Below are 27,347 nucleotides of genomic sequence, written 5' to 3'. Positions count from 1 at the left end.
ACTGGGAAAGAGATGGTGTCATGACCCAAATACAAGCAAAGGTGATGGTTTGTAATTGAAGCCAAGGCCACTCGGAAAAAAATACAGTAATTACAATCAGCACAGAGACTGCCCGGTGTTGTACCTTCTCTACACCGCATTTTTAGTTATTTATTTATTTATTGCAGAGAACTGAATCATCTGCAAGCTTTCACCTTCTGCTTTCATTCTGTTTTATTTTCCTCTTGGACAATCATAAATTAATGAGACAAAAAACCGAGACAATTTGTACTGGATTTGTGTGCTATCTGTACCAAGGTCAATCAGGGTTAATGTGTTCTATGTCCATCCCTGCACTTTGAGCAATGGCACATGTGTTGCATTCACAGCCACCGGCGCATTATTGCTTCAGGAGAATAAGTCAAAGCAGCTACCTTTAGTACAAGAGGGCAACACAATTAGATTTAGCCACCCATGAAAAGCCTTTTGTTTGTGAGTGTGGATGCATAAGAGGATGCATTTTAATCATAGGAGGGTACAGTGTCACTGCAGAGAGAGAATGGGAAATAGGAAAATAAAACAATTCAGCATAATACATCCAGGCTGTGGGCTACATCAGCTCTCACTTCAAGAATGACCTATTGTATGCAAGCAATCTTCAGTATAGATTTTTTCCGCCTGCTCATTACATCCTGTTGTTAGAACAAGAGAGCATTAGACATTCAGCCTGTTCACTGGTGTGTGCCCAATACAACCCTCAACTCCAAAAAACAAATGTAAATTAAAAAAAAAAAAAAAAAAAGACTTATAACAGAACATATGTTTCCAATTTATGGCAGCTCTGCATGAATCTTCTGCAGAGCTCTGCAGCCAGAATTAAGTCTTTGGTAGAAAAACCTGTGATTTGAGCAAAACAAACAAAACAAAACAAAAAAAACCCCCAAAAAAACAATAAAGAGACAGCCGTGAAAAAGTGTAAATGAGCTCAGCTACAGGGGCTGTGGCGCACATGCTGCGTGTTAAATAGAGGGAGATTTTTTAGCATTAACCTCGACTACTGTCATTACCCTACCTGTGGGCCTGAAACTCATCGGTACACACAGCGTGCCGAAGGTGGGTGGGTGTGGAGGGGCGCAAAACAAAACAAGCTTAATCAAGGAGCACAACAGTTTTCTCTTTCTTCTGTGCGGCTGACCTAATCAAATCAAGGAATGAGATTGATTTCACGAGGTGCAGATGGATCCCGTAGCAAGTCTAATTCAGTGTGCCGGCTTTCCACTATGATGTGTGTTTTCTCGGTCCAGATGGTGCTGCTCGGGTTTGTAATTCATATTTCAACATTTTACTCGCCCCCCCCCTCCTCCACTCCCTCCCTTCCTCCCGCCCTCTTTCTTTCACTCTCTTGCAGGATCTTTTTTCTTTTCCCTTTTTTCTTTCCTTTTTTTTTTTTTTTTGCTCCTAGTTTAACCACCGACTGAATGAGTGTTGATGTGGGTAAGTATCACAAACTCATCTGTCAAACATGTGATCCTGTGATCTTGTTAAATGTCACAAACAACACATGCTGACGGGTGAGTTTCGTGGTCGAGGTGTTGGAGCTCATGTTTGGGAAAGTAAAGCAGAAAGAGAAGAGTCCTAGCTGGTACAGAAAATGATCACTACAATATTTGAAAGTAGTGTTGCTGGAAGCAGTGCCCAGATCCTTTACTTTAGTAATGGAAATGAAAACTTATATTTTATTTGCACTTTGCCAGAGGACAGAGGACACCAGTTCTGTCTCTGTATGAGAGCTTCATTAACGTGTACATTGGTGGTGCACATTAAAAGCCCCATTAAGACATTAAGGTTTAAATTGCGGTAAACGATTAAACAAGTTGCACACCTACAACACTGTCATACAATATTATTATTGTTATATATTATTTCGACATGCTGTGGCCCAACAAATTATTTAATTTTAATAGCAGTTTAATATGAATCATATTTTAAAAGCTAATCATTCATTTTGTGTTTACAATTTGTGTTAACTACTACTCTAATTAATGAGATGGCAATAGGTAGGTACAATTATTATAGAAACGTAATTAGTTACTTTGCACCTTTAAAAACTGTCCCGGCCAAAGAGAAAGAACATGTTTTATGTTAAATCCCGTTCATACTGCGCCGTGTGTAAAAAAAAAGAATTTTAACATCTACTGTGAATCTGTGATAAATTAAACTTGAATAATAATCATTGAAAAAAAATAGTGAACAAACCTGCAGGGGACAAGAATCAATTCTGATTTTTTTTACATTCCAATCAGTATGTTTGAAGAGGTGTTTCATAGTATATATAGACGTGCACCAATTTCCATAATTGGAAGACAAGCAGTGTTGGAGCCATTATTTGGGGCTTATTCCTGTGGAAAAAATGCAGATGTGCTCCACAGTGCCTGTTCGAGCTGTCAAAGTCATTGTTCTCAACCTGAGAAGCCTTGCAAATTAGCCAGTTTCAATGCCAACTGCCACTGCTGGAAAGGCATGCATTGTTGCTGCTGAATATTCCTGCAGGTATACACTAAGTTTTCTGTATGGGGTCTTGAATAATGGGCCCTGACGGCTTTGGCTAAGCACTTTTGTTTGTCTTATAGCAAGCTTCCACTGCAGGTCTTTTCTTAGGGAACTGCAGGTTATAGCACTATTATATTAATTGTTAATGTTCAATACATGCAAGCGATTAGTTAGATGTTTGTAACCTTGAATGCCAGAGTCTGCTCCATCACGTAAAGACGGCTAGAGTCAGACTGTCAGATTTATGAGCAGGTTATGGAGTGAGACCAATGGCTGCCAAAAAAAAGGAAAGGATCATGACCTGTATGTGTAAGACATCTAAGAATAGGAGTACTGATCTCATCTGCAGTAGGATCAATATCCCAGCAACATTATTTTGACTAAGTATCTTTTTTGTACATCAGCAGCTTATGCCAGCATCCGAACTGACAAAGAGAGACACACAAAGACTTTGCGCGTATCTACTGTAGTTTTTTTCCACATTCAAAGCCAACATATCTCTCTATGGGGATACAGCTTTTAATAGGCAGGTATTGGAAAGCAATATTTGCCCAGACCTAAGAACAAAAGGCAGTATAAATGAGGGCTTCATTGACTATATTAATAATCATCTGTGCCTTCTCCTTTGAGGGGCCTGTGATATCGAGTATCATTAGACATGCAAATAACAGCTCCATTTTCCCGTCCCTGGGATTAGGAAGGAAAGAGAGAAAAATGAAGAAGAGGCATGGCTGTGGCAGAAACAATTAAGCCATCCTCTTCGCGGAAGCATTTGGCAGCCGGCTTCAGACGGGTAAGGGGGGACAGGAGGGGTCCTTTGGCTAGGCAGCGACGTCAACACGCTTGTCTGAGTGAATGTGCAATTGCGCAGAGCATCGCTTTAAGATGTCAGATCACCTTGGAGTGGACGGCTGCTACAAGAACAAGCACTCCTTCTGTGTGTCATGATGCCACTATACGTGTTTCACACTCTGTCTGGAACATAGGCCTGGAGACGGAGGGGGGGGGGGGGGGGGCGGCGGCGGGGGGGGGGGGAGAACAAAGGAACAAGTAGCAGAGAAAAAGTAGGAAAGGGAGAGGAAACAGAGTCATCTCTGTTGTTTTACGCGGCGGACAGCGATGACATGCTCCTTTTATCCCTTCCCTCACCCGACACGGACGAGCATCGAGTGCATTACCTCGTTGCTCAGAAACAAAATCCCCCAGTCTTCCTCTGCCATATTAGACAAATAACCAAGGACTCTCTCACTTACATAATCATATCCTTTGGCTAAAAATGGTCAACTTTTACAGCCCGTTGCACCACTCCAATAGTACAAAATGAAGAAACGGCAAGATAAATGATATCAAAGCCCTCATGGACTGCCACACATGAGATGAAGAACAACTAAATATTTTCATACACTAAAGTAAAAGTCATTTACTCTTCCCTTTGGTGCTTGAAAAGGGGGAGTGGGCATGGAAATTGCATCTCATAACCCATTTCCCTGATTCCCTTGTCACCCTCACTTCATTTCCAAGTTATCCTCATCTTTCCACTTCTTGCTATCACATAACAAAGCTACCAGAGCTGGAACAGAAAAATCAATCTTTGTCTGTTAAAAGGTTACCTAAAGAAAAGTAAGAAAACAGGTTAGGTCTAGGGGGTATTAGAACTGTAAGAACCAGCGCCTGAATTAAAGTGTTTTTTTTTTTTTTTTAAACTAACAAAAACAGGTAGTTTCTCTGTGCCGTTTATAAAAGCAGGAGAAAAAAAATCATTAAACATGCCAAATCTCAATGAGAGGCTGGGGATGAAAGCATGCAGCCCACTGTGTTCAGTCCATCAACCTGGAGATAAAGACAAGTGAGTCAAAAAGCGATGGAGTCAAAAGTGACTCCCGTCAAAATGCTCACGTCTCTCTCTCTGTCTTTCGCTCCCTTTCCTTCTTTATCACTCTGTTCCTCCTCTCCTGCTCTCGCTCTGTGTCTTTTTCTGGAATCGCCCGTCGGTAATGTCAACAGAGATTTCACGGCACAGTGCTGGTGCATCGGCCGCGCTCACATTTCCCCTACCTGTGATTTACATCAGAGAAGAGGCTCATGGGGGATTTTCCATGCCAACGAAGGGAGGGGAGCGCTAACGGTGATGGTGGTGGTGGTGGAGGTGATCATGGGTGCATGGGGGGCGGGGGGGTAGGGGTATGGAGCCACTACCCTGGGGCTTGACACAGTGAGGCACTCTAACAATGGTGGCGTAGACCACATGGCTGAGAGATGCTTTTACTGCAAAGAGAACCTGCATGACTGCATTCAGGCCCTGCTCCTTAAATGTCACCATCCGCCTTACACAGCACACAAGCCTGGCTGAGTTATTTCCAGCATAGCTTGGAACAGGAGTGCATGCATTTGTGGAGGCCAGCCTTTATGTTCACATGTATGTAAAATGTGTCAAAGTTGAGACATGGGATGATTTTGAAAGCTTGGATTGCTTTTTTAACCCTGGTGTGCTGTTCATATTTTTATTATTCAGCCAGTGTTCCTGTGTCTGGTGGACCCGCTGCATTTTTGGGTTTTCAAATCAACACAATCAAACAATTCTATGTTAAAATTCTATGTTAAAATACTCAACAGACCCGAACAAGGGTTAAGCTTATATTTTGATCATATATACAGATTTTAGTGTTTTATATTCATTTTGTTATGGTAAAAACTTTCAGAAACACTATCTATACAATCATGTGGCATCAAAAATCAAGGTCACCCAGCCTGGTCTCTATTGCCTAAAATTAACTTGCCAATTTCCTTAAATGATTTCACGTGTTTTCAGTGCTCATTTCTTGCTTTTCACGTGCCATACATACTAACCCCTGACTTACCCCTCCCCACCCCCTGACCCCAACCAAAATGGAGTTAAATAACACGTGAAAAGCATGTGAAATGTTCTGAAGGTGGCCTGCTATTTAACCGCAATCTCATCATGTTAGATCACAAGCTCAGACAATGGTTGCTCATTGCAACAGAAGCTACTTTCCTTTTTCCAGATAAAAATCTGGCAACTCCGCCCCCAAACCACGATGTGATGTCACCCCTTCCTAAAATGAGATGTTAAGAGTTGCTCTTAAAAAATAGTATGCATGCCGCCTTATACGCTGGTATTAAAAGACAAGCTGGGCTTAAATTCAGCTCAGGGTTTTTTTTTTTCTAAATGCCTAAACACAAACAGTGATTCATGGAGCACTATCTCTGAAACTATTAATGTTGCCAATGCATTTACCAAGTGTGCCAAACTGAATGCACGTTCTCTGCTTTACACTCACTTTGTAATTTTATAACACACCTGTAGTAAAACTGTAAACATTGGTCTCTACGTCGCTTTACTGTTTTGCCAACTGCATTTCAACACTGATACAGTTTTAGATAATGAGTTCACCTAACCAATCAGAGGCCAAGCACTATAAATAGGCCACAGGTAAAGATTTGGTTTGCACAACAATGGAAGCCAATATTGGACAGAGAGTAAGAAGGGTGAGATCTCAAGGAAGATAAGGATGAGGATGAGGAGGACAAGGAGATGAAGAAGTAAGATGTGAAGGAGGAGGAGGAGAAAGTAGAGGTGATGTAGGACAGGGAGGTAGAAGAGGAAGGGGAGTCAGGGACATAATAAATGATGAAATCAGAGCAATCGTGATTAACCATGTTGTCAACCACAGGATGAGTACGATAGAGACTTGGTCAAATCTGAGCCACAATACTGTGGCATCGTTACATTTGAAATATTTGAAAGTATAGTATCAGTTTTAGACAATGAACATAGGCTTGGACTGGTCTAAGGAGGTGCTGAGAATACTAACTTATGGCAACCAGTCACAGACAGTGTGAACCCCTCCTGACTGGAGCTAAGTGTGTGTAACAGTGTCATGTCTGTTGTGTTTTTGTCTTGTATTTGTCTGTGTATCTCCGGCTAGATGGATATATACTGATTGTTAAATCTCAAAACCTTAATAAAAACAAGAGACAGATAAAAGATATATTTTGTCATATCTGCAGTCACATTCATCCATGCAGATGGTGTTTGTTTGATTTGTTCAGGTTTGTAGATTCATCTATCTCTGAGATTTGGAAAGAGAATGGAATTTTTTTTTTTTTTTTGTGATGAATACTGTAATGAAAACAATTCCATTTCAAAAAACAGTACTAATAATAACAATTCAGTTGCTTCTGTCCAGAAAAGAATATACCACTTTTTTTTTTTTAATTAATCCACGGAAAATCCTGTCACCAGTTTGGTAAAAAGTTAAACCACTGAGAACTATTGACAAATGAACCACAGTAAAAAGGACACTGTTTCTGTACAGGAATGTTGCTGAGTTGTTTTTTTTTTTTTTTTTGTAATGTGAATTCTCAATGCTGAAAGAGTCACGATTTTTGTGTTGATAAAATCTCAGACACAGATGTGTCAAAATCTGAGGATTCCTGAGGAAATTTCTGGATTAGTGTTAAACATTACATATAAAAACATTAATTAATAAATAGCTTTCTGTAAGAATTGTCATGGATTTTTTTTTCTGATGTACTTATGGTCAGAGATGTCCATCACAGTGACACTAGCTGTTATTTAACTAAAATCCCAGAATCAGCCTCACACGTCCATGATTAAATGCATGTGTGCTCTGAGGGAGTACCACATGTCTAACCAACAGACGAGGACACAGTGAAGTGAAAACGTGCTGCGATGGTTGTCATGTCCGGAGCTAACAACTCGGGACACGGCGTTGGTGGGACATGCCATTTGTCTCCTATAATAAGACATGAGCGCTCGCAGACATTTGAAGGAAGTCAGCATTGCAAAAGGACTCCTTCCTGGAAAGCCACACAGTGAAGCTTGCCAGGAAGGCAGTAAGTATGTGTGTCTCTGTGTGTGTATGTGCCTGAATTAATGTGTGCATACTTGCCTCGCTTGCCGGCTTGTTTGTGTGTGTGTGTGTGTGCGCGTCCTTGTTTGTTAAATGTGTGGAGAACACAGGCTGTAGTGTGCGTACATTTTTGCGTGTTGTGTTCCTCCTTGTGTGTGTGTGCGTGTCCCTGTACAAATGCCACCTCCCTATTACAGCTGACTAGTAGATGGATGCTGGCTGTCACACCTGCCTGACTTTGTTCCTGCCAGATGCGGTGGGGTCACAGGGAAAGCGCCCAAACACTCATCAATCTCAACCATTGTCCAACATTCTTTCGGCTCCAGCAACAGCTTCCAATATCCATTTAGTCGCTCCAGATGCTGGCAAAAATGCTTACATACACAGAAACGGGGTGGCCAAACCTATTGACCTGCACTGTTGGTACGGGTGGGTGAAAAAACAAAGGACCTCACAGGATCAGGAATGATGTGTAAGAGATGGTGACAAATAAAAGTTTAACTTTGCATTTACTCTGTGAGGTCGTCATCGTCATTAGGCTGGCAGTAAAAGAAATTGAATTTGGTGTGTTCCCAAAGGTAGCTGTGGAGTATGATGCTGTGAGCAAATGCCAGTATACTCCCTGCAATCGGAAGACTTTTCATTTAATAACATCAAAGCTAAATGGAGGAGCTTTGGAGTGAGTTTTAAGGATGGAGGGGGGATGGATTTTAAAGGACGCAGGTACAAAACAAAACCATTCACCTGATTGCCGACCACTTGCAGGTGAATTCTGGAAGGTTAAAAGTTTGGTTGCATGTCCAGAAGCAAAATAATGTGCATCATTTTGGTCACGAACACATCATTTTGCCTTTGTGAACGTACCAAACTCAATTACATTTGAAATACACTCCTGGCCTCATACGAGTGCCACACAGAGAAGCCAGAAAAGTAATTTCCATCATTCTGGCTCGTGCAGAGTTTTGCAGTTCCCTTGACAGGAAACAGCACTTGAGTAGCCAATCCGCTAATGGGAGGCAGAGATGAAGATAGAAAGCATAAACCTGACAAATAAATTTTATCCTGCTGGAGGTTTTTGCTTCCTACCCCTCCAAAAAAATGTTTTTGATGAGTTTCTAGTGCTTGAAATATTTATGGCAAAATATGTAATAGCGGAGAAACAGACACAGAGGAAAAGTTTAGTGCCTGAGCAAAGACAAGCTACTGTAATATCTGTGAGCATGGGAAATCATTCAAGCTGTGTTTATAGTTTGGTGGTCAGCTGGTATTGCTGTGGGTCATACTGCGTTTTCCAGAAAGATGTTTTCATGCAGCAGCACATCATTTTTTTTGACGTAGCACAGTTACTCAAGGTGCTAAAACTCTCTAAAACAGTAATAGTGTGAAAATACTGCTCTCCCACACGCTCCCCACTCTGTCTGCCTCTCTCTCTCTCCGTCTTCCTCTCAGCAGCGTTCCTCTTAGTGTCTTTTCTACATTTTCACCCCTCAGCTCTTTCTCTCCCGTTTTTTAATTCTGCCTCCCCTCCTCCGGGCCTCCTAAGGGTTTGGAAATAATGTACACAAACATAACAGGCAAACGGGAGAAGCGCTCATGTTGTTTACGGGAAGAAAGAGGGAAAGGAGAGAGAGAAAATATAGAGAGGAGGAAGAAATTATCACAGCGTGTGTCTCCATTCTCGCACCCATTCTGTGAAGAAATCAGAAAGCTGGGAGAATTCCCCTCAGTATGCAGATGCACTTTGATGCTGTCACTCACACGGTGTGGGGCTTTTGGTTAGGCCTTGTCTGTGCACTGGAGGCTCGTGACCACACTTGGCAACCATGAGCCATTAAAATCCCAGGAACTCTAACCCCCCCCAACCCCACACCCACCCTGAGTCTCTCTGTCTCTCTTTGTCTTTCTCACTCTTCCAACTGGGTCACCCACTGCGAGAGACTTGAATTTGAAGGTAACACCACTGATAACTAGTACTTGTATTGGAGGAAGGGAGGATTAGTGGTGAGGATGGGTGTGAAAAAAATGTACGAATGATTTATCCTCTGAACCCAGCTGATCATTCACACGCATACTGACAGAACCAGCATGGCATACACTTTCCAGTGATAGCAAACGTCTGATTAGGTGGAAAGTAACTACATACACTTACTCAAGAATAGTAATTCAGTATATATTTTTTTATATTGAGCATTTTCAATTTATTCCACTTTATACTTGCACTCCACTACAATTCAGTGCAAAGCAGTAAAGTAGTAAAGTATCATTAGTACTTTTTTTATTCAGCTACATTTATTAGACTTGACCTGACTTTACAAATTAAGATTTGACATCTGAAACATAGGGTCATTTTATAAAATATGGTGCACTACTACAGATTAAACTACCCAAAAGTATATCAAAGTATATCATTCAGTTAAAATGGGCTGCACCTCACCCACATTAAAATGTTGTTGCATTAATAATAATATTACAATAATTTAATATTTATACTAATATCACATTCTGAAAGGGGCCATTCTGCAAAGAGAGTACTTTCACTTTTCAGACTGTCAGTGCATATTACTACCAAAAAAAAAAAAAAAAAGTTATAATCATCCTCAATTCACATAATCAATATTGACATTTTCTTCAGTCTCAGAAGTAACTGATGTCTGTATATCCACAGTTATAATGGAAAACAGATGATGGGAACTGGTTGCAAATTTTCAATGTAATACAAAAAGGAAAGACTTTTTAATTAATTAATTAATTAATTAATTTTTTAACACTATGAATCCACATTATTTGGCAGCACTAATGCTCTGAATGTCAACATGGTTCTTATATCCCTGACACAAGGGCACTTTCACCCATCCATTCACGTACTGTAAATATTTGCCTTGTGCTTAAAACCTGTGGACATAGAGGAAACTCAGCTATTTCAAATTGTGTAATACTTTTTCCACCCATAAACAGTATTCTCTGGGTAGCCTAGCAAATGAGATACATTACACATTACTGCAATATCCCGAGTTCTATTCTGGCCGGGGAGCTATGTTGCATGTCATCGCTCTCTTACTCTTCCAGTGTTCCCCACCTGTGTCGTCCGGCTAAAAAATATGATCTATGAACAAGTCTTTCATTGTACCTCTTCAATAGATGGGTTGGCCTTCATGGGATTGTTTTTATAGTGTTTACTGCTACCCAAGGCCTCACAGCATGGTGGTACACTGTCTTCAAAACATTTACTCTATTACATTAGAAAAACTGTTCTGGTTGTTCACTTTTGCACATACCAGTGCTAGTTTATGCTGGAGATACTGTACTGTTATTAATGTAAGGCAATGTAACAGTGTATGCTGTTGTGAGTCCTTGGTAGGCAGAAATTCCCAATTGCAGTTTTGGACTCGGCACCTAGACAAGACAAATGAATGCGTTTTGCAAACTGAATTTTTAGAAGCATTTTTAGTTTTCACAGCAAAGAAAAAGCAGTGGTGGTGGTGGAAGGTTTGTACCTGCACAAGTAAATCCACACAAGACATATTGATTGTGTGGAACTTTTAGTGTTTAGGCTCTTTTTTTCAGTAGTTTTGATCATTTCATTTGTACTTCTTTCACTTGGAGTGGCCAAAGCTGGAGCCCTCTCTCTCTCTCTCTCTCTCTCTCGCAACAATAGGTGTTAAGGTGTTAAAACAGGTTATAAAAACGTTTGTGTGACCGGACATTTGGAAAACGGCAGCAAGCGCGAAGCGAGGATACAGCGTCCATGTGCGACAGACAGACAAGGAACCAGAGACAGAGTGACACTTACAGAGAGGATGACACTTCCAATCTGCCGCCCACTCCTCTGCACGACCACACTTCCTCTCTGCCTTGCCGAGTCCCGGGGACATCTTCCATGCACGCTGGGTGTCACAGCAGACGGATGACTAGCTTCAGTAGCACCATGCCATTTCCCCTTCTCACACTAAACTGTCACACCCCCCTCCTCCACGCCTTCCTGGCCTGCCGGGCCTTACTGCTTCTTGGCCTGAGATTCATACGCATGCACACACATGCACACACATGCACACACACACACAGACACATACGCAGACATCAAGAACACACACATATTCATACATGCACACTCACACTCACACAAACATCCATGCCTTTCTCTTTCTTTCTGTGATTTACACTCAGCAGGACACTGCACTAGTCACAATCATCCAACTAGCTGTCTCCAGGAGCCTCTTCTCCTGAGCTAAGTGAGTAACTCCACCAGATTGGAATCACACTGTAAAGGTAAAGGTCACTGCACTAGATCTTACCCCACAGCCCATATGGCTCAATAGCAGAGACTTTAGCTGTCACCATTTCTTTGTAAACTTTTTTTTGCTTAAAAATAACAGACTGTTATTTCACATAATGTGGCCAAAAATCTGGAAACACTCTCTAAACTTCCAGTTTGTTCTGCAGACTGAACGCTTTTGACCCCACATGACTGTTACAATAGTCTATGAAATATAAATGACAGGCGATTTGAAAAGCGCTCGCTGAAAAGCGACGAGTTCTGTATGCACTCACACCCTTGAGCTGTGTGCCCGAGCAGCCTTCCACTACCAGTAATTATTGGGACAGTTGCAACCACTGCCAGGAAATTATCATAAGCAGCCTATTGCTGTTTTCTCTGCATTCCAATGATTGGAGAAGAAACTGGAGAAGAAACAAAATCAGGCATAAAACAAATACTACCCCCATGACAACACACAACAAATGGAATATTCAAGAGAGGAAAAGACTGTGGATAGGGATAAAAATGTCTTGTCCAAAGAATACAGGATTTGCCAGTTTGAAAGCAGCACACTTTTACTAATCAAAATTTGCCACCAATTTGCTCTTGTGTAGATTTCTGGAGGGGATGGTGGCTTGTTTGTGCCCCCCCACCGCCCCCACCGAGTCTGGAGGGTTCTGAAATTAAGCCTGTGGCAAAAGATACACAGTTACTGTACTGGAAAGACAGGCTCTGCCAGCACTGCAGAGCACCATTTATTCTTATCAATACTCATGTATTAGAGTTCATTTGCAAAACCGCATTAACGCCTCTGGTAAAATCTACCCCTCCTCTGTCTCCCCCTTAAATCTCTCATAAATCTCAGAGCGTCCCTCCTTCTACCAGTGTCACTGCAGAGAGCCACACTTTTCAATTTCTGGAGTGAGAAAAGGACAGGGGGTAAAAAGCCTCTTCCAGTATTACATCTTTTCTACTTTATTACCAGTCTTCTGGGAAAATGGGGGCAGCTTTGCAGCCTGGCTATCTGTTTACATTTTCTTTACAAGACTATATTGGAATTATAATTGTGTTCTATGGCGCCTTCTTTTGGTGCCTTGCTCTGTTTAAAGGTCCTGTGGACCTGGGGAGATGAAGAAAAATGGACCCCTTTTGAGGGATTCGATTACTGAGGAAGAAAATGCAGCTGCACACTGGCCTTCTTTTCTTTTCCCTTTTCTGCTTTCCTCCAGGTGCCAATCTCTCGGGATGCTCGATATTAGAGCTGGAATGGCGCTGACGCAAACACACCAGCATCAACGTGCTGGGAAATAATTTCCTTCTGCAATTAAGGTGGAAACAGACAAAAAAGGAAACATAACTATGAGATAAATCATTACGAATTAGTTCATTAAAAATGAGTGTGATCTTTCTGCCACTGACCACAGATCCTGCTAGAGTGATATTTTTTTCTTCACTGACTTGAATGGCTAGTTTCATTCATCATTTTTTTTTCCTCAAGGTTACTAGAGGTCAAAGTTTTGAAGTGCTGCATCTTTTTGGTTACTTTGATGTTGCCTTAGAGTTGAAATAGCACGGTGCTCAAAACTGGCCTGAAAAAAAAAAGTAAAATCAAATAAAATAAATGCATTTACACAGTTTTTGAATCCAGCCTTTGATTTATAATTCAACAGAGGGAATCTGGTGTTGAAACAAACGGAGCACGGGTGTACTGTAACTACAACATGATGTCCATCTAAACACACTAGTGTTGAGAGGTCGCCTTCTCACTTGAACACATAGTGCAAGTGCAGGAACTGATGCTGCGCGAACTATTTGAGAAATTAATTTGTTTTGTAAATAATTTCCAACTCTTCAGTTTCGCCATGTTAAGAGTAAAAAAAAAAAAAAAAAAAAGTTTTATCAGTAGTCACAACACAGTGTGACATGCAGGTTACACAAACACAGCATAAATATTCCATCACAATATGGATAATTGCTGATATTCCTACAGCTCAACTACATTGCGTAGTGCAGTGGAGTGAGACAGTGAATTTGTATCCTTAATAATGTTTGGAATTAATTAAAATGCAAAGCCACAGGCCCAGAGTGCAACCACAGGTGGTGGTGAAGAGAGTGCAGTGAGAACAGCCGTGATGAGTGCAAGCCACCATAACTCATGTCCATTTAACTGATGATTTCTAATTTTATTATTGTTATTCATATTATTTTAGCCACCATTTCAATGAGATGAGTTTGCCATTTTGTGCAACAATTTCCTGTGTAATATCATTCTGTCAATAAGTAATTACTTGCTTGGCAAATTGCTGTGCAAAATGTTCATCGGAGGGGAGAAGATCCATATCAATTGTTCATTTGCATAATGCAAATGAATCCACGGAGAGGAAAAAACAACTTTGCTGCCATCGCTGACAGTTGGATACCAGCACTGCTGCTGGATAAGCATGTCTACAGCATTTTGCTGTAAACCTTTGTGCTGCTCTGTGGTAAAGACACTTATTATTTTCCTGCTCCTAACAGGATCAAGAAAATAAACGGAACCCCCAGACTGATCTCACAATTTTTTTGTTTTGTTTTGTTTTTTAGCTGATGGGAGAAAAAAATGCCCCCAATATTTGACAACTGAAGCAGAGGGTTGTGAGCAGTTGTCCATTTGTTGCAGCTCAGGCATTAACAGAGGATGAGCTCCCCGCCACTCCATTAGGCTTTCCCCTGATAGAGTAACACCATTTTAGCCCCCTGTTTACTTAATATGCAGGATCCGGCCCCGTCTATTTGCTTCTAATCAACTGATAAGACGAAAGGCCTTTTCTACGGCCCCTGGAGGATGAAAACCAAACTCCTAATGGTCATTAGTAGCAATTATGTTCCGTAACTGGCACACCCCTCTCTGCTTTTGCTGCGTTGGCTGCTCAGGCGCATGTGGACCCGATGTGGACGCAGGGGACCCTGAATGCAGCTCCAGAGTGTTTCAGGATACACTTTCATATGCTGAGCCTGACAATGGCTTCTATTTGGATAAGTTTAGTTTCCTGTCTGATTGCCTGCTGGGATTGGGATAAGTTGCTATTTGGGCTCACATGTACACAGTATTGAGTGTGTGTGTGTGTGTGTGTGTGTGTGTGTGTGTGTGTGTGTGTTTGCTGGATTGAAAGCATGGTTACAGTGCATCAATTTCTCCATGACTCAAAACCCCCTTCTATTCTCCTCCACTCTGAAAGCATCATTAACACAGCACTCTGACTTTACTGTAATTGCAGCGTTGTCAAAGGCATCTTAAGGACACTATATGAAGCTACAGTGTAAGTCCAAGCATTCGGCAGAACCTCCCAATTAGCTAACTCAGCTTCTTTGCTACAGGATTCAGGAGACTTGTGATTTTTATGCAAAACCACAGAGATCAAACGGCCTCTGCCCTAATCCCTGGAGTCGAACCTGGGGAGTGTGATCCTTATCGACAAACGCTGAGCCTGTGCAGAGCACGATCCAATTACGTATGCACAGAGACCTTTTTGACATGCATTCTCCCTCTGCACCAGTGATGCAACAAAGGCAGGAATCCCGCTCCTATTTTTGCATTGTAAATGTTAGCACACATATTGTTTGCAGAAATCCTGCTCGAGACATCTGATCCGAATTCTGCCTCAATCTGATGTGGTATTTGTTGAAGTAATACAGTGTACTCAGGTATCTGCTCAGCTAAATCCCTCCATCCTAATTTCATCAATGTGTTGGACTGGATATGATCCTTTTATGAATCCCTGGAGATCATTTCTAAGAAGCTGCTGTGGATGAATGACTGGATAAGAAATGGGATATTATGGATATTATAACTATTGTTGAGCTAAAGTGACATATAAATAGAAGCAGCATCACATACTCAATCCATTCTCTTTATCAGATGTGTGTGAGCAGCAGCATGATGACTGTTAGTGTACTATAGGATTCAGCTGTGTAAACAGGACAACAGAAGAGCTTCACACACACCCAAAAAACAAAAAAAACAAAAAGAAAACAGCACACACACACACACACACACCCACAGCACTCAGTGGTGACGAGGAAGGCCATTGTCAGAAAACTAATAAAGAGGTAGCGTGTTGCTTTGGTGCAGTAATTACACATCCCAGGATATCAGCATGGTATTTATAAAAACACCGGGCATCAACAAATAAGAAAAAGGTCATCAAGACAGATATGACATTAGCATTTTTACTGCAAACACAAATGTGCAACACACATGCACTAAAAGAAATGCAATAGTGTCTGTGCACGCACAGGTACACAGACACACCAAAAAGATAATGTCATGTTTTCTTATCTGGCCACTCAATGAGACACATAGACAATGTGTGTTTGTGTTTGCATGTGCATCTGTGTTTATGTGCCTGCGTGTTACTGTGTGCGGAGAGAGGCACTGATAAACATGCCACATCTTGGCAAGTGGTGATTCAAGCGGGCGCCGGCTTCTGTAAACACTGGGAGTGCTGCACAGATTGAGATGGAGGGAAATGAGGACCTGTGTGACTGCTTCCATCCAGATGGAGGCTACAATGGTTCTGGGGTTGGCCCAGGTCGTTTCCCCCCGATGACAAACCATTCAAAGATCTGTGAAGCCATTAAAATATTGCTGCCTCACCACAGCTGCTCCTCGTCGTCATGCGCTAACAGCAACAACGTGGCTTCGTGATTCAGATAAAGCACAGAAAGTAACATAAAAGGGCACTGTGCCATTTGGCAGAGTGTTCCTCTTCTTAGAGGCAAGGAGAGTCATCTCATGAGATTCAGAGGGGGTTTCCCTCCAAGACACAGCTCCTTGTTTTTGTGAAATTTAAAGCGTCTTTACACTTCTTGTTTTCACTGCTCAGTATTTAAAGAGAATTTCCTCAAAGGATAATATTGTTGACAACGTTGTATTTTTGGATTTTCTGTTCAAGGCGCTCCTCAAACGGCATTCTTAATTATATTCACTTAAAAATTACTAACAAATCAAGCTTTTATTTTTATTCTAACTGTTATTTAGCAGCTTCTTTATTTAAAAAAAATATTGCCAAAAAAAAAATACTGACAAAATACTGTGGGGATTTTGCATGAGTTCTCTATGTCTGCTCCGGTTTCCGCCCACAGACATGCAGGTTAGGTGAACTGGAAACTCTAAATTGCCTGTAGGTGTGAATGCGAGTGTGAATGTGTTGTCTGTATGTGTGTGAGCCCTGTGATAGATTGGCAGCCTGTGAGGGTGTACCCTGCCTCTTGCCCAATGCATACTGGGACAGGCTCCAAACCCCCTGTGACCCTGAACAGGATAAGCTTAGAAAATGGATAGCTGTATTTATGATAAAGTCACTAATGCATTCCTACATGTAATTCTTGAAATGCTTTCTAACACTTAAAGCTGAAGTGAACTTAAAGTCATTTTACCTATCAGTATGTCTTCAGTGTTTGCTTTTGACTTATGTAGTTATTTGGAAAACACTGTAACAACCAAAAGGAGGTCTTATTTATTCTTCTGCAGTGACAGTGCCTTTTACACTAGTTCTCTCCAGTAGATGTGAATTTCTGGTTCTGACTGTCAGTTTCATTGGTGCCAGTGACTCAGCAGGCGTTCATGTACCATGACCAGAAAGTACCCTGTAGTGGGAGTGCACGCTAACATTAGTAAAGTAAACTTCCACTTTCTGAGAGGGATCCAAACTTCAGTACAGGCACTTTAAGTTGCAAATGGAACATAAACATAAAAGTGTGCTTGTTGAAAAAATGAAAAAAAAACACAACATGTACATACTATGACGTTCTCTAGTGAGCGTGGTAGGGTCTCCTTGCAATGCTGGCTCTCAGGTATATATATTGCATTGTATATAGTATAACTGCTGCCATAGGAGCTTATGATTTAGGTGCTATTTGAAAAAAATTAATACTGAAATGAAAAACTGATAATAATAATAATAATAATAATAATAACAACAATAATAATAATAGTACATGTGTGTATACACATGTACATATATATGTATATATATGTAAAGCAACACGAACTTCATTTTGACTTTCAGTTTTGCTAAAGATCATTTCCTCGTTTATAATTTTTAATGAAGTACTTCAAAGGGTTTCATCTTCTCTGACGTCATCATCAAGTCTTAAGCAATCAACCTACACAACACTGCTCCAACACAGATAACTAAATGTTCACACTCCTCCAGCATTACACCAGTCCAGCCTTTCATCAAACTCATCTGTGATGATGTTACACTAATTGGATGTTCTATTATTCATAATAGCAGAAGTTTTTCTTGAAACTCTGCATTTCATTAAAACACAATAGAGAAGACCGGGTGTTAGCAAAGATTTGTTAATATTTCATCAGATAGACCATCAGTGCATGTCCAATCCACAAGCAGGACAACAGGCAGTTCGCAGCTAGAATAAAGGCAATTAGCCAGACTTCGATAACAGACGGCCTCTAGCCCCTAAAAGCTTTTCACATGTTTCTGGCATCCTCTATTCAGTGTCCCTGAACACCTCATTTCGCTGCCATCGAGAGAGGAGAGAGCAGCTGAGAGAGGCGACGTAACATGCTGTGTCCCTCGTTGTGCACGCGGCGCTGGCAGACAGCGCACATACACCAGGATTCTTTGAGAACAATTTCAACATCCTGCACGCTTTGCCCTGATTCCCATTAAGCATTCATGATTCATCTGGATTTTATATTATAACGTTTTGAATTTTTCATGCATCTGCCCCCCCCCCACCACCACACTTCCCCGGCTCCTCTCCACATCCCACCCCCTTTTCTGATCCGACAGGGGGAAAAAAAGAAGAATTAATCAAACACTGGAGGAGTAAAGAAAAAAAATCCAAAGTGTCACTTCCACATACACAAAGAAGCACGTGTTTCCATCATCACCACCTGCTTGTTACATTCAGCGGATTTTTCCTTGAAGTCAGTACGTTTATAAGGCTCAAGCTACATGTATCACACACACCTCGGAGACACAAACTCAAAGTTTATTAGCATTGTTAGAGGGATACAGGTGTCTTCACAGGCTGAGTGTAAGTAAGGTTGGAGAATAAAGTATGGGGGGTGTGTGGGTGCTGCCCTTTTACACCCCCTCCCCTTCTCCCCTGGCTATTATTTCAGCTATCTTTTTGTTCTTCCTGCAGAAGGGATCATTAAACCGAAATAATTCATTTGTGAGAAAGGTCAAAGCCACAGTCTGTTGGCACCCAGATACCAGAGTTAGGAGTGGTTGCATTGAGAGAGAGAAGAGAGCATTGGATAGAGCCATCGATTCGTCTTGTGTGTTTTTTTTTTTTTTTTTCATTGTCAACTCAGTGATTGAGGTGAGCAACCCTCTGCCTTCTGCTTGGCAGTGATGATAATCATCATCTTTAATACCTGTTATAGGTGAAGACACTGATCTTCAAGTAAATGTCACATCCACTGTTTACTGAGGCCGCTTTGTTGTTATTATGTTGTACGAGGAGGGTGAGGAAGGTAGAGAGGATGTAGGGAAGGAGAGAGTAGGGAAGTAAAGAGGCGGAGGAAGAGGATTGAGGACTGTCATCTTTTAAGTGCCAGAAATAGGCACTCACCCCCCCCGCCATCCAAACTCCCTCCCCATTGTCTCTCTCGCTCCAGCCCACGTGTGCTCTCAGCTAACCATGAAGCCAAATGCACATCCAGTCGCACAATAACAACATCCATTCTTAACAAGATTACTCCGGCAGTCCCAGTTTGGCTGATGGGACGTGTATGGGAGCAGAGGCGCAGGGATAAGCCGCCTGCAGCCGCCTGCAGCATCTCACATACGCTGGGCTCTATCCATAGGAGAGGAGCTGCCTGGGGAGTTGAGCCAAACATCGAGCCCACAAGAGCACACTGGCAGAGGGAGCAGGAATCTTTAGCTGGTACTGCCGCTGCTGCTGCTGCTGCTGCGGCTTGTGCCCACAACCACTATGTCAGAGGCAAGGGCCAATTAGCAGGTTTCAGATAATCATAATCTTTTGATTTGAATAATCAGATTTGAATAATTGTAACCTCATTTACTGCTACTGATGCTTGGCCAGTGTTTTGACTGGAAAACACAGTCCAGATTCATAAGTAAGCAGAATGTCCAACATCAGGCTCTTTAATTTTGCCTTAATTTAGTCTTCTATGGCTGCCTGTTTAAAATATGATTATACACGGGCCGGTGTTTTGTCTAAGAAATAAACAATCATTTAAATGTCAGCACAACACAAAAGCCAAGATGTTTAAGCCTGTTAAATTGCAAATGCTTCTCTTGATGCTTTGAAAAAGATATAATCCAAACAAAGAAAATTCTCCTATTATGAAAAGAAACTAGACTAATTTAGCCAAAGCAGCGCCCAAGCCAAGCATCTGAGGTGAACTGCTTTAATTCCTATAAATTAGTTAGAGCAAAGTTCAAGGCAGAGTGCCAGATGATTTAGCCTGCTAAGCGCTCCACCTCCGCACAGCCAGCCCAGGCCAAGCCCCGGTGATCCAGGCAGAGGAGATGAGAGGAGAGGGGAGGGAAAGCAGTTAAAAGGGGTGGGTTGGGGCGGGGGCTGGAGTTGGGGGGAGAGTTCGACTTAATGAGAGGAGGGGGCTTTTCTGGATTTCTACTCAAAGAGGCTGACAGCATTGACTGACAAACACCGACATGGGAGAGAACTAATCGTGACGACGCAGTTCAAGGTGAAACCACAAAAGGGCCATTTGCTAAGAATTAGCACTGATGTAGAAGCTGAGGAAAGTGGCCCCCGCGTGAGCTACTCACTGTACAACATGGATTTAATGATTCTGAGCCACAGATGTGAGTGATAGCAGCAAGCTTGTTATTTTGCTCAGGGACTCTGAAGCCGTGTGAATGGATGTGCTTTCCTGTTAAATTATTATTGCAGCTGATGCATGTACACAAGAGAGCTTCCAGGGAGGGATCGCGGACAAGGCGCGTCATGCGCCTCCTTATGATACACTGAACACTGAACTGAAACATGATTTCATCTCCCTTATGAAAATACACAGGGAGGAAATACAGTACGTGATTTAATGCACAGCAGTCGCTCGGCACGTGTGAGAGGAAAGACGGGACATTGTGAGCCGTGTAAGCTCCATGTTTATAGGCGTGGGCGTGTGTTTAGAAAGACATAAAGAGGGAAACAGAATGAGTGATATTTCAAAAATGACACATGTGCCGACGGTAAACTGTGAACGCACACCACAATACTTCTATTAAATGATCACTGACAGGCTGGTAAAAACAAAATTACTTGGCAATAACGTTGAAGATACAAGCAACGCCACTGCGTTTGCTGGAGAAGTGATAATGTCAGTGAGAATGAGGTCACCTGTAAATATGAACTACAAAAGATTTCAGGCTGCAATTTCAGCTTAAAGCACATATAGAGCAGTTTAGTGAGAAATCTTTCATAAATATGGCCACGCTGACACCCCTGCAAATGTTTGCAAAGATACACCAGCTATAAAGCTTCATGGACACACCGTATTTACTGTTGCACGCAAAACGCTCACGTCTAAATATGCTCCATCCAGGCCTGTGTCTGCTCATCTCATTCTGGTCTATAACACTCACAAATGGACTACTGCACCACACACACACAGACACACAAACACACACACGCGCATACACGTACACAGCTTGTTAATGGGAACCAGGATGACAACACACAGCCATAGACAACCTGTCAAGCTCTTCAAGGGCTGCACTCATGTGATCCCACAGCTCTATCAGAGCCACCGCTGGGCCCAGTGTTTTATTACAGACCGGGAGGGACAGACAGAGGGAGAGATTGCAAAGGAAGAGGGAGACTGTGACCATGGCCCATTGATATAATGGTCCTGCCGGCATTAGTGATATACTGTACAGGTGAGCCTTGGGGAAAGAGAGGAGCGCGGTAACAGAGCAGGGAAGGGAGGAAGAAGTGGAGGACAGAGGGATGTTAGCAAGTTTTTTTCTAAATTACACAAGAGGAGGGAATGGAGATCTAAGGGCTGAGAGACAGAGGAGCTGCTGCTAGACTGCAGCTCAATATGGATCTTTGTGGTGCTGCCTGAAGAGAGATTACAGAGCTGTATTCCAGGAGCTGCTGTGGGTGTGAGAAACCAAATGGAATGAAATTAAGTCCGGCAAACATTGATGGGCTTTCCTTTCCTGAATTTAATGATGGCTTTTTTTCAACCCTCTCACTATGGCACTGGGACCTGTGTCTAATTTGGGGTATATTTGAGAATTTATTATATCTGAGCCAATGCTTATAATTTGTGTGTCATAATGGCTATCAATCACTGGCAATAATTCGACTAATATTCTCATTAACTCCCACTCCTCATCCATCAATCAAAGGCCAAGTCTTACATCCGCTCGATTGGTGGAGCCAGAGTGTATGCAGATTAAGGGGGGGGATCCTCGCTAATCAGAGGCTACGTTGGCATGACTCAGTCAAGAAGGGGCGATCAACCTTTGATCTGTCGTAAACCAGCAACAGTAGGGCCTCTGGCAGGACTACGGAGTCTCAGGCTGCTGTGGCAGCTGCATTCGGGACTCAATCTCGCCTTAGCTTTGCCTCGCTGCCTCCCATCGCCAAAGCCAAACACTTGGAGAAATTTTAACAATGTCATTGTACCACACCCCATCGGCCCTGGAGGCAAGCTTACTTGGGCTCAAGAGTAGCTCTCTCCATAATCACCCCATCACAGACAGAGAGAGACAGACAGAGAGAGCCGAGAGAGAGAGAAAGGGAGAGGCGGAGGTGGAGGTAGGGGACAGAGACAGAGAAAGGCAATCCAGCCGAGCAGAAGTAGCTCGCATCAGTATTTATAGACTGATGTCCCACATCTTGTACTAGCAGTCCAAAGTGCAGAAAGCAACAAAAGCAACAAAAAGGTCTGAATTGAATTTGGAAAACTATCTCGGATAAAGATGGTGTACTCAGATCCAGACCAAGGTAGTAAACGGACAGATAAAAAAAAAAGAAAAAGAAAAAACTCCAGTCCCTACTTACATCATAGTGAGCCATGATAATTTCACTGTATCAGATACACCACTCAGTAAATAAATGAATACATACTTGGGGTACTGGCTTTTTTTTTCTGAGAACCACACTGAATTAATGAATCCAAGCCGTGGTCTCTTTCACTTTCACCTGAATACACCTCTAAAGCCTGAAAACAAGAAAGACTGAATGAACCATTTCAGACAAGTCCGTACTAGAAAAAGGTCTTCAATTTTTGGGGGGGAAACATCACCTATATTACAGAAAATCACCTCTGCTTGAAGGAAAACACCCTGCGGACTTACATTACACCACCAATCTGATACTACTGTGGCTCTTCTTGTTGGGAATCCTGTCAAACAGCTTGTTTGGAAGAGGAATGAAGCTTGTGCTTCCTTCCCCCAGCACGTACACGAAGAAAGACTTTTTTTTTTTTATTTCCTGGGACATATCCATTGTCTTTGCTGAATCAATAATCAAAGCCTTTTTTTTTTTCTTTCTGTATCTCTGTCAGTCCTTGCAATTTTGCAGTTCAGCCTGAACTGATGAATATTAATGGTTGATTATCAATTCTCTTTGTGGAAAAACACACATACAATGCTGTGGTGGATAAAAGTGTTGGACAAAGGGATGAAGGATCAGTCAATTTACCACATCTGCACTACAATTCAGCAGATGTCAGTCCATCATTATTAATCCTCACACACCATATGCTAAATGATTGCCAGGAAGGAAAGGAGCCTGGAAAAGTTATGTCCGAAGCTGTGAGATATTCCAGCGCTAACTGCCATCAATCTGCCTCACACTACAAAGAAAACACACTCTGCTTTCTCTTTGGTGCAAACACAGCAATTTGTTCACTGTTTGTCTTTTGTTCTGAGGCAATGTTTTGCCTTTAATGGCTGGATGTAAATGAGTTGCTTCTTTGTATGTTTGAATAATTGAAATAGCTTTGATTTAAGAGGCAAACTTTTGGGGAAACGGGGCTGACAGCGCAGGAGGTTTGGCTAGGCCTCATGCCAAAATGAAGAAGAGTCTTCAGCAAGATCACAACCACCTTATTTAATACAGAACTCATTTTATTTTAAAACCCAGGCTACATTTTCACATTTTGGTTGTGCAATGGTAACTCAAGAGCTGCTTTGCCTAAAATTACCCTCTCCTTCCCTTCCAGTGGTCTACATGAGAGTCTTCACTCGCTCAAGTGGTATCTCCCACTCGTCGTCAACAACGAGCAAACGTGCGTCCCCCTGATTAGTCCGAATGAGCGATATGTTCAAGCCTATCTACCTTCACACTCCATTTGCCTATTTCTATTCTTAATGACAGGTTATTTCTGAACCGTCCCTGGCTCATGATGAGTAATCCTAAAATCCCTTCCAACACCGTGTTCGCTTTAAGCTACAGCCGAGCAACAAGCTTTCACAGCTGTCTCCCCTGCTTCACTTTAACAGGTACTGCATGTCTGCCTCCCCGACGCCAACGGGACTGACGGGGGCTGACGAACGCGCCGCTCAGTGAATCACAATGTCACGAAACGATGCGCTGAAGAAGAACAGCAAAAGGGAAGGGTGCTGTCACGCCTTGTGGCCGTCCTTCTTACTCTTCCACACCTCTGTTTCCCCTCACCCCTCCTCCCCTCCTCGCTTTCCTGCATTTATGCTAATAGTCTCTGCCGAGAGAGAACACAGAGAATGACACACCGTTAAAAATCGATGGCACAATCTCTCTCTGTCCCTCTCACAAACACTATCTCTCACTTTCAGCGCCAGTGCTGGTGTAGTTGAGGGGAGCCCCGTTCACTGGCAAAGATTGGGGATGCAAGTGTAATTAAACCTCAGAGTGCACCAGCAAAAAAAAAAAAAAAAAGAAAAAAAAAAGAAAAACAAAAAACGATGGGATGGAAAGTGTCCAGTCTTGGCCTGGACTTCCTTGACAATCAGCCCACAACCATAGACACAGGCAGCCTCACACACACACAGCGCAGGAAATTGTGCAAAACACACAGAGAGCTGTATGACCCATTTGAATCACACCTCCCACCCATTTGATTCATTTTTTAATTAAGTGTGAGAAACACAGAGAAAGGGGAAGAGAGAGGGAGAGAGATTTATACTCTTTAACCAATACGGTGCCATCTTGGTTTAACATAGGACTTATCTTAGCTCTGCCAGGCATACTCATGAGCACTTAACCTTGCAGTGAATGCAACCCATCATCATCGCCTCACAAAAGGCAAGCCACGTTCCTCTTCGCCCAGAGCTGCCCCCCTACCCTGTGTTCAATCCTTGCACTGTCCTTCAGCAGGAAGATGCTTCTACCTATGACTAACCTATCCTACAGTCAAGTTTGTTGCAGAACATTAGATGAGACCTTGAGAGAAAGCATCCCTCATAACTGGGAACAGCTTGATTTTGTGCCACCAATCCTAACCCTAACCCCTGTTGACAATCTGCAGAACATTTTACACTCAGGCCAGAGGCACACAGCACAGCATTCAACGCAAGAGTGCATGTGAGCTTGGAATTATGAATGGAATCTCTGTTCTGGGACTTGTGTAGTTTCCATTTTTTGTGTAGTTTTCGTTTTTTGGAAACTTAACTATCTGACTTAACTATTGGAAAATATCTAACAGTTTGCCAGGTGATCTGTCAAATCTTTGATGCTCAGTGTCTCACAGCTGCGGTCTAACCTTTAAATTCCAAGCTCACGTATGGTCACTGTGGCCCCGGTGAGTGTTTGTTTGTTTCAGCATTCTGATGAGCAGCCATTGTCAAATCCAGCAGAGGCTGCCTAATTGACTCGCTTGAAAAATTAATGCATCACTTAACAGCATTTTTGTGTTCGTATGGTATTTAGAAACCCCGCATGGTGGCAAATGTTTTATTGATGCAGCCATATGACAATGCTCGAGATAGAAAAAAGAAAAAAGAAAACAAGAGGAAGTGAAATTAAAAATATTTAGAGGGATCACAAGTGACTTTTTTTTTTCTTGTGTAACAAAAACACAACCAGCTTTTCTGCTTTACTACTGTCAGGTGTCATGTCTGAGGGGTTGGAAAAATATATCAGTGTATCACAATGGCAATATGTCATAAACAAGATAGGCACAGCCACCAATTATCAAATATTAGGCACCAAAACACTGTGTGCAAAAGCTATTACTGAACGAGATCAAATATTATGCTTGATGGCCTGCGTTCATGCCCATGCCAGAGTGGCTGGGTGATATTCTGGGGGAGGGAGGTGAACGTGGCTGCCAGGCTGACTCTCCCCAGGTGAGTCCCAGCAATGAGCTGTGAACAAGCTGCTTTGGCCGGGCTGGCCAGAAGCCTTTCGCTCCCCTGAAACCGGCCTGATACCTCCACACAGGCCAGGGAGCAGGTGGCCCTTAGCCGCAGGATTAGCCCACAGTTCTGTTCATTACAGAGGCGCAATGGAAAAACTAACCATAACTAAAATAGCCCTCTCTTATCTATGCCATGCACAAATTTGTAAATCATGCCTTTGCAGGAAAAAAATGGACAAATGGGCAAATATGAAAAAAAAAAGGAAAGGCATTTGTTCTCATGCATCTGTATTTTGTGTGAAAGAGGAAAAAAAACCTAACATAACAATCTGTGTGACTGCTATACAGTATGCTGGATTTCAAGGACATCCAAAACAGCGAACAATGTTTCCACCATTATTTAAAGGGAGTTTAATTATTTCCAAAAGCCTTTTGTGACACCCCCACCCATTACCCCCCTACCCCCACCCCACCCCCTCTTGTCCCCATATCTCTGCTTCCCCTTGACAACCAAAAACCCTCCCACTGCCCATGGGAAGAAAAAAAAAATGGAGGGAGCATTCAAATGGCCGAATTAATGTTTCCACACGATAAGAGAGTTTAATATAATACTGACAATCACAGCACTCACCCTGCCAACTAGAATTGGATCGGGTCCAGAAAATTCCTCCAGCACAAACATTTGATTCCAAACCCATCCTCTCTTGGCGCGGCTCAGTAATCTTTGTCCTTCGCCAAGACCGCTCGCCACTGCTGCAGACCCACCAGTTTGTGTACTTTTGGACTGGCCTATGATTGGAGTCATAGACACGCAGGGAACACAAGTAATCCACACCAGCAGCAAGGACATCCACAGATCCATGAGCATCTCCTCAGACCGCTTTGGCATCCTGTCGCTGTGTGTTTTGTTTGTTTGTTGGTTTGTTTTACGAGACTCTTCTCTCTCTGTGTCTTGTTCCCCCCTTCTCTCTTCAGCTCAACAGCTCCTTAGATAAAAAGAAAAGGTTACTTGTGTCCTCTTTGAACGGCAGAGCTTGCATTCATGGTGTGATAAAGGTCACTTGCATGGTATGCCTCCATAGCAGTTGGCGAGGGGCTGAGGCGCTCAGCACAGCATCCATTTGGCGTTATTCCGAGGGGGAGACCTATAAGGGAGCAATCACAGTTTGTTAGCTGTCTTTTAGTTTTGTGAGGAGTTGTCAGGAGGCGGGGAAGAAAGAGGGAGGCAGGAATAAGAAAGCAGAATCAAATAAAGATTTGAACAAATCAGACGAGACAGCCAGAATAACAGAGGGAAGAAAAATATGTGTTTCTAAGGTAAGCAAAAAGATACACAGGGATTAAAAAAATAATAATAATAAATTTA

General features: G+C 42.4%; 1 protein-coding gene across 1 annotated transcript in view; it reads right to left on the bottom strand.

Moving 5' to 3' along the window:
- The window catches only part of cdh8 (cadherin 8), an 87,499-nt gene extending 60,610 nt beyond the window's left edge, over window positions 1-26,889 (bottom strand). Inside the window, exon 1 of the mRNA XM_041041065.1 lies at window positions 26,613-26,889. Coding sequence (XP_040896999.1) covers window positions 26,613-26,870 — 258 coding nt within the window. The 5' untranslated portion in view covers window positions 26,871-26,889. The remainder of the gene's footprint in view (window positions 1-26,612) is intronic.
- Between the last annotated feature and the right edge of the window lie 458 nt (window positions 26,890-27,347).

This window comes from Toxotes jaculatrix, chromosome 1, assembly GCF_017976425.1.
Source record: "Toxotes jaculatrix isolate fToxJac2 chromosome 1, fToxJac2.pri, whole genome shotgun sequence".
Classification (NCBI taxonomy): domain Eukaryota; kingdom Metazoa; phylum Chordata; class Actinopteri; family Toxotidae; genus Toxotes; species Toxotes jaculatrix.
Note: the sequence above shows the minus strand (reverse complement) of the source record. Positions and strands in the feature narration are given on the sequence as shown.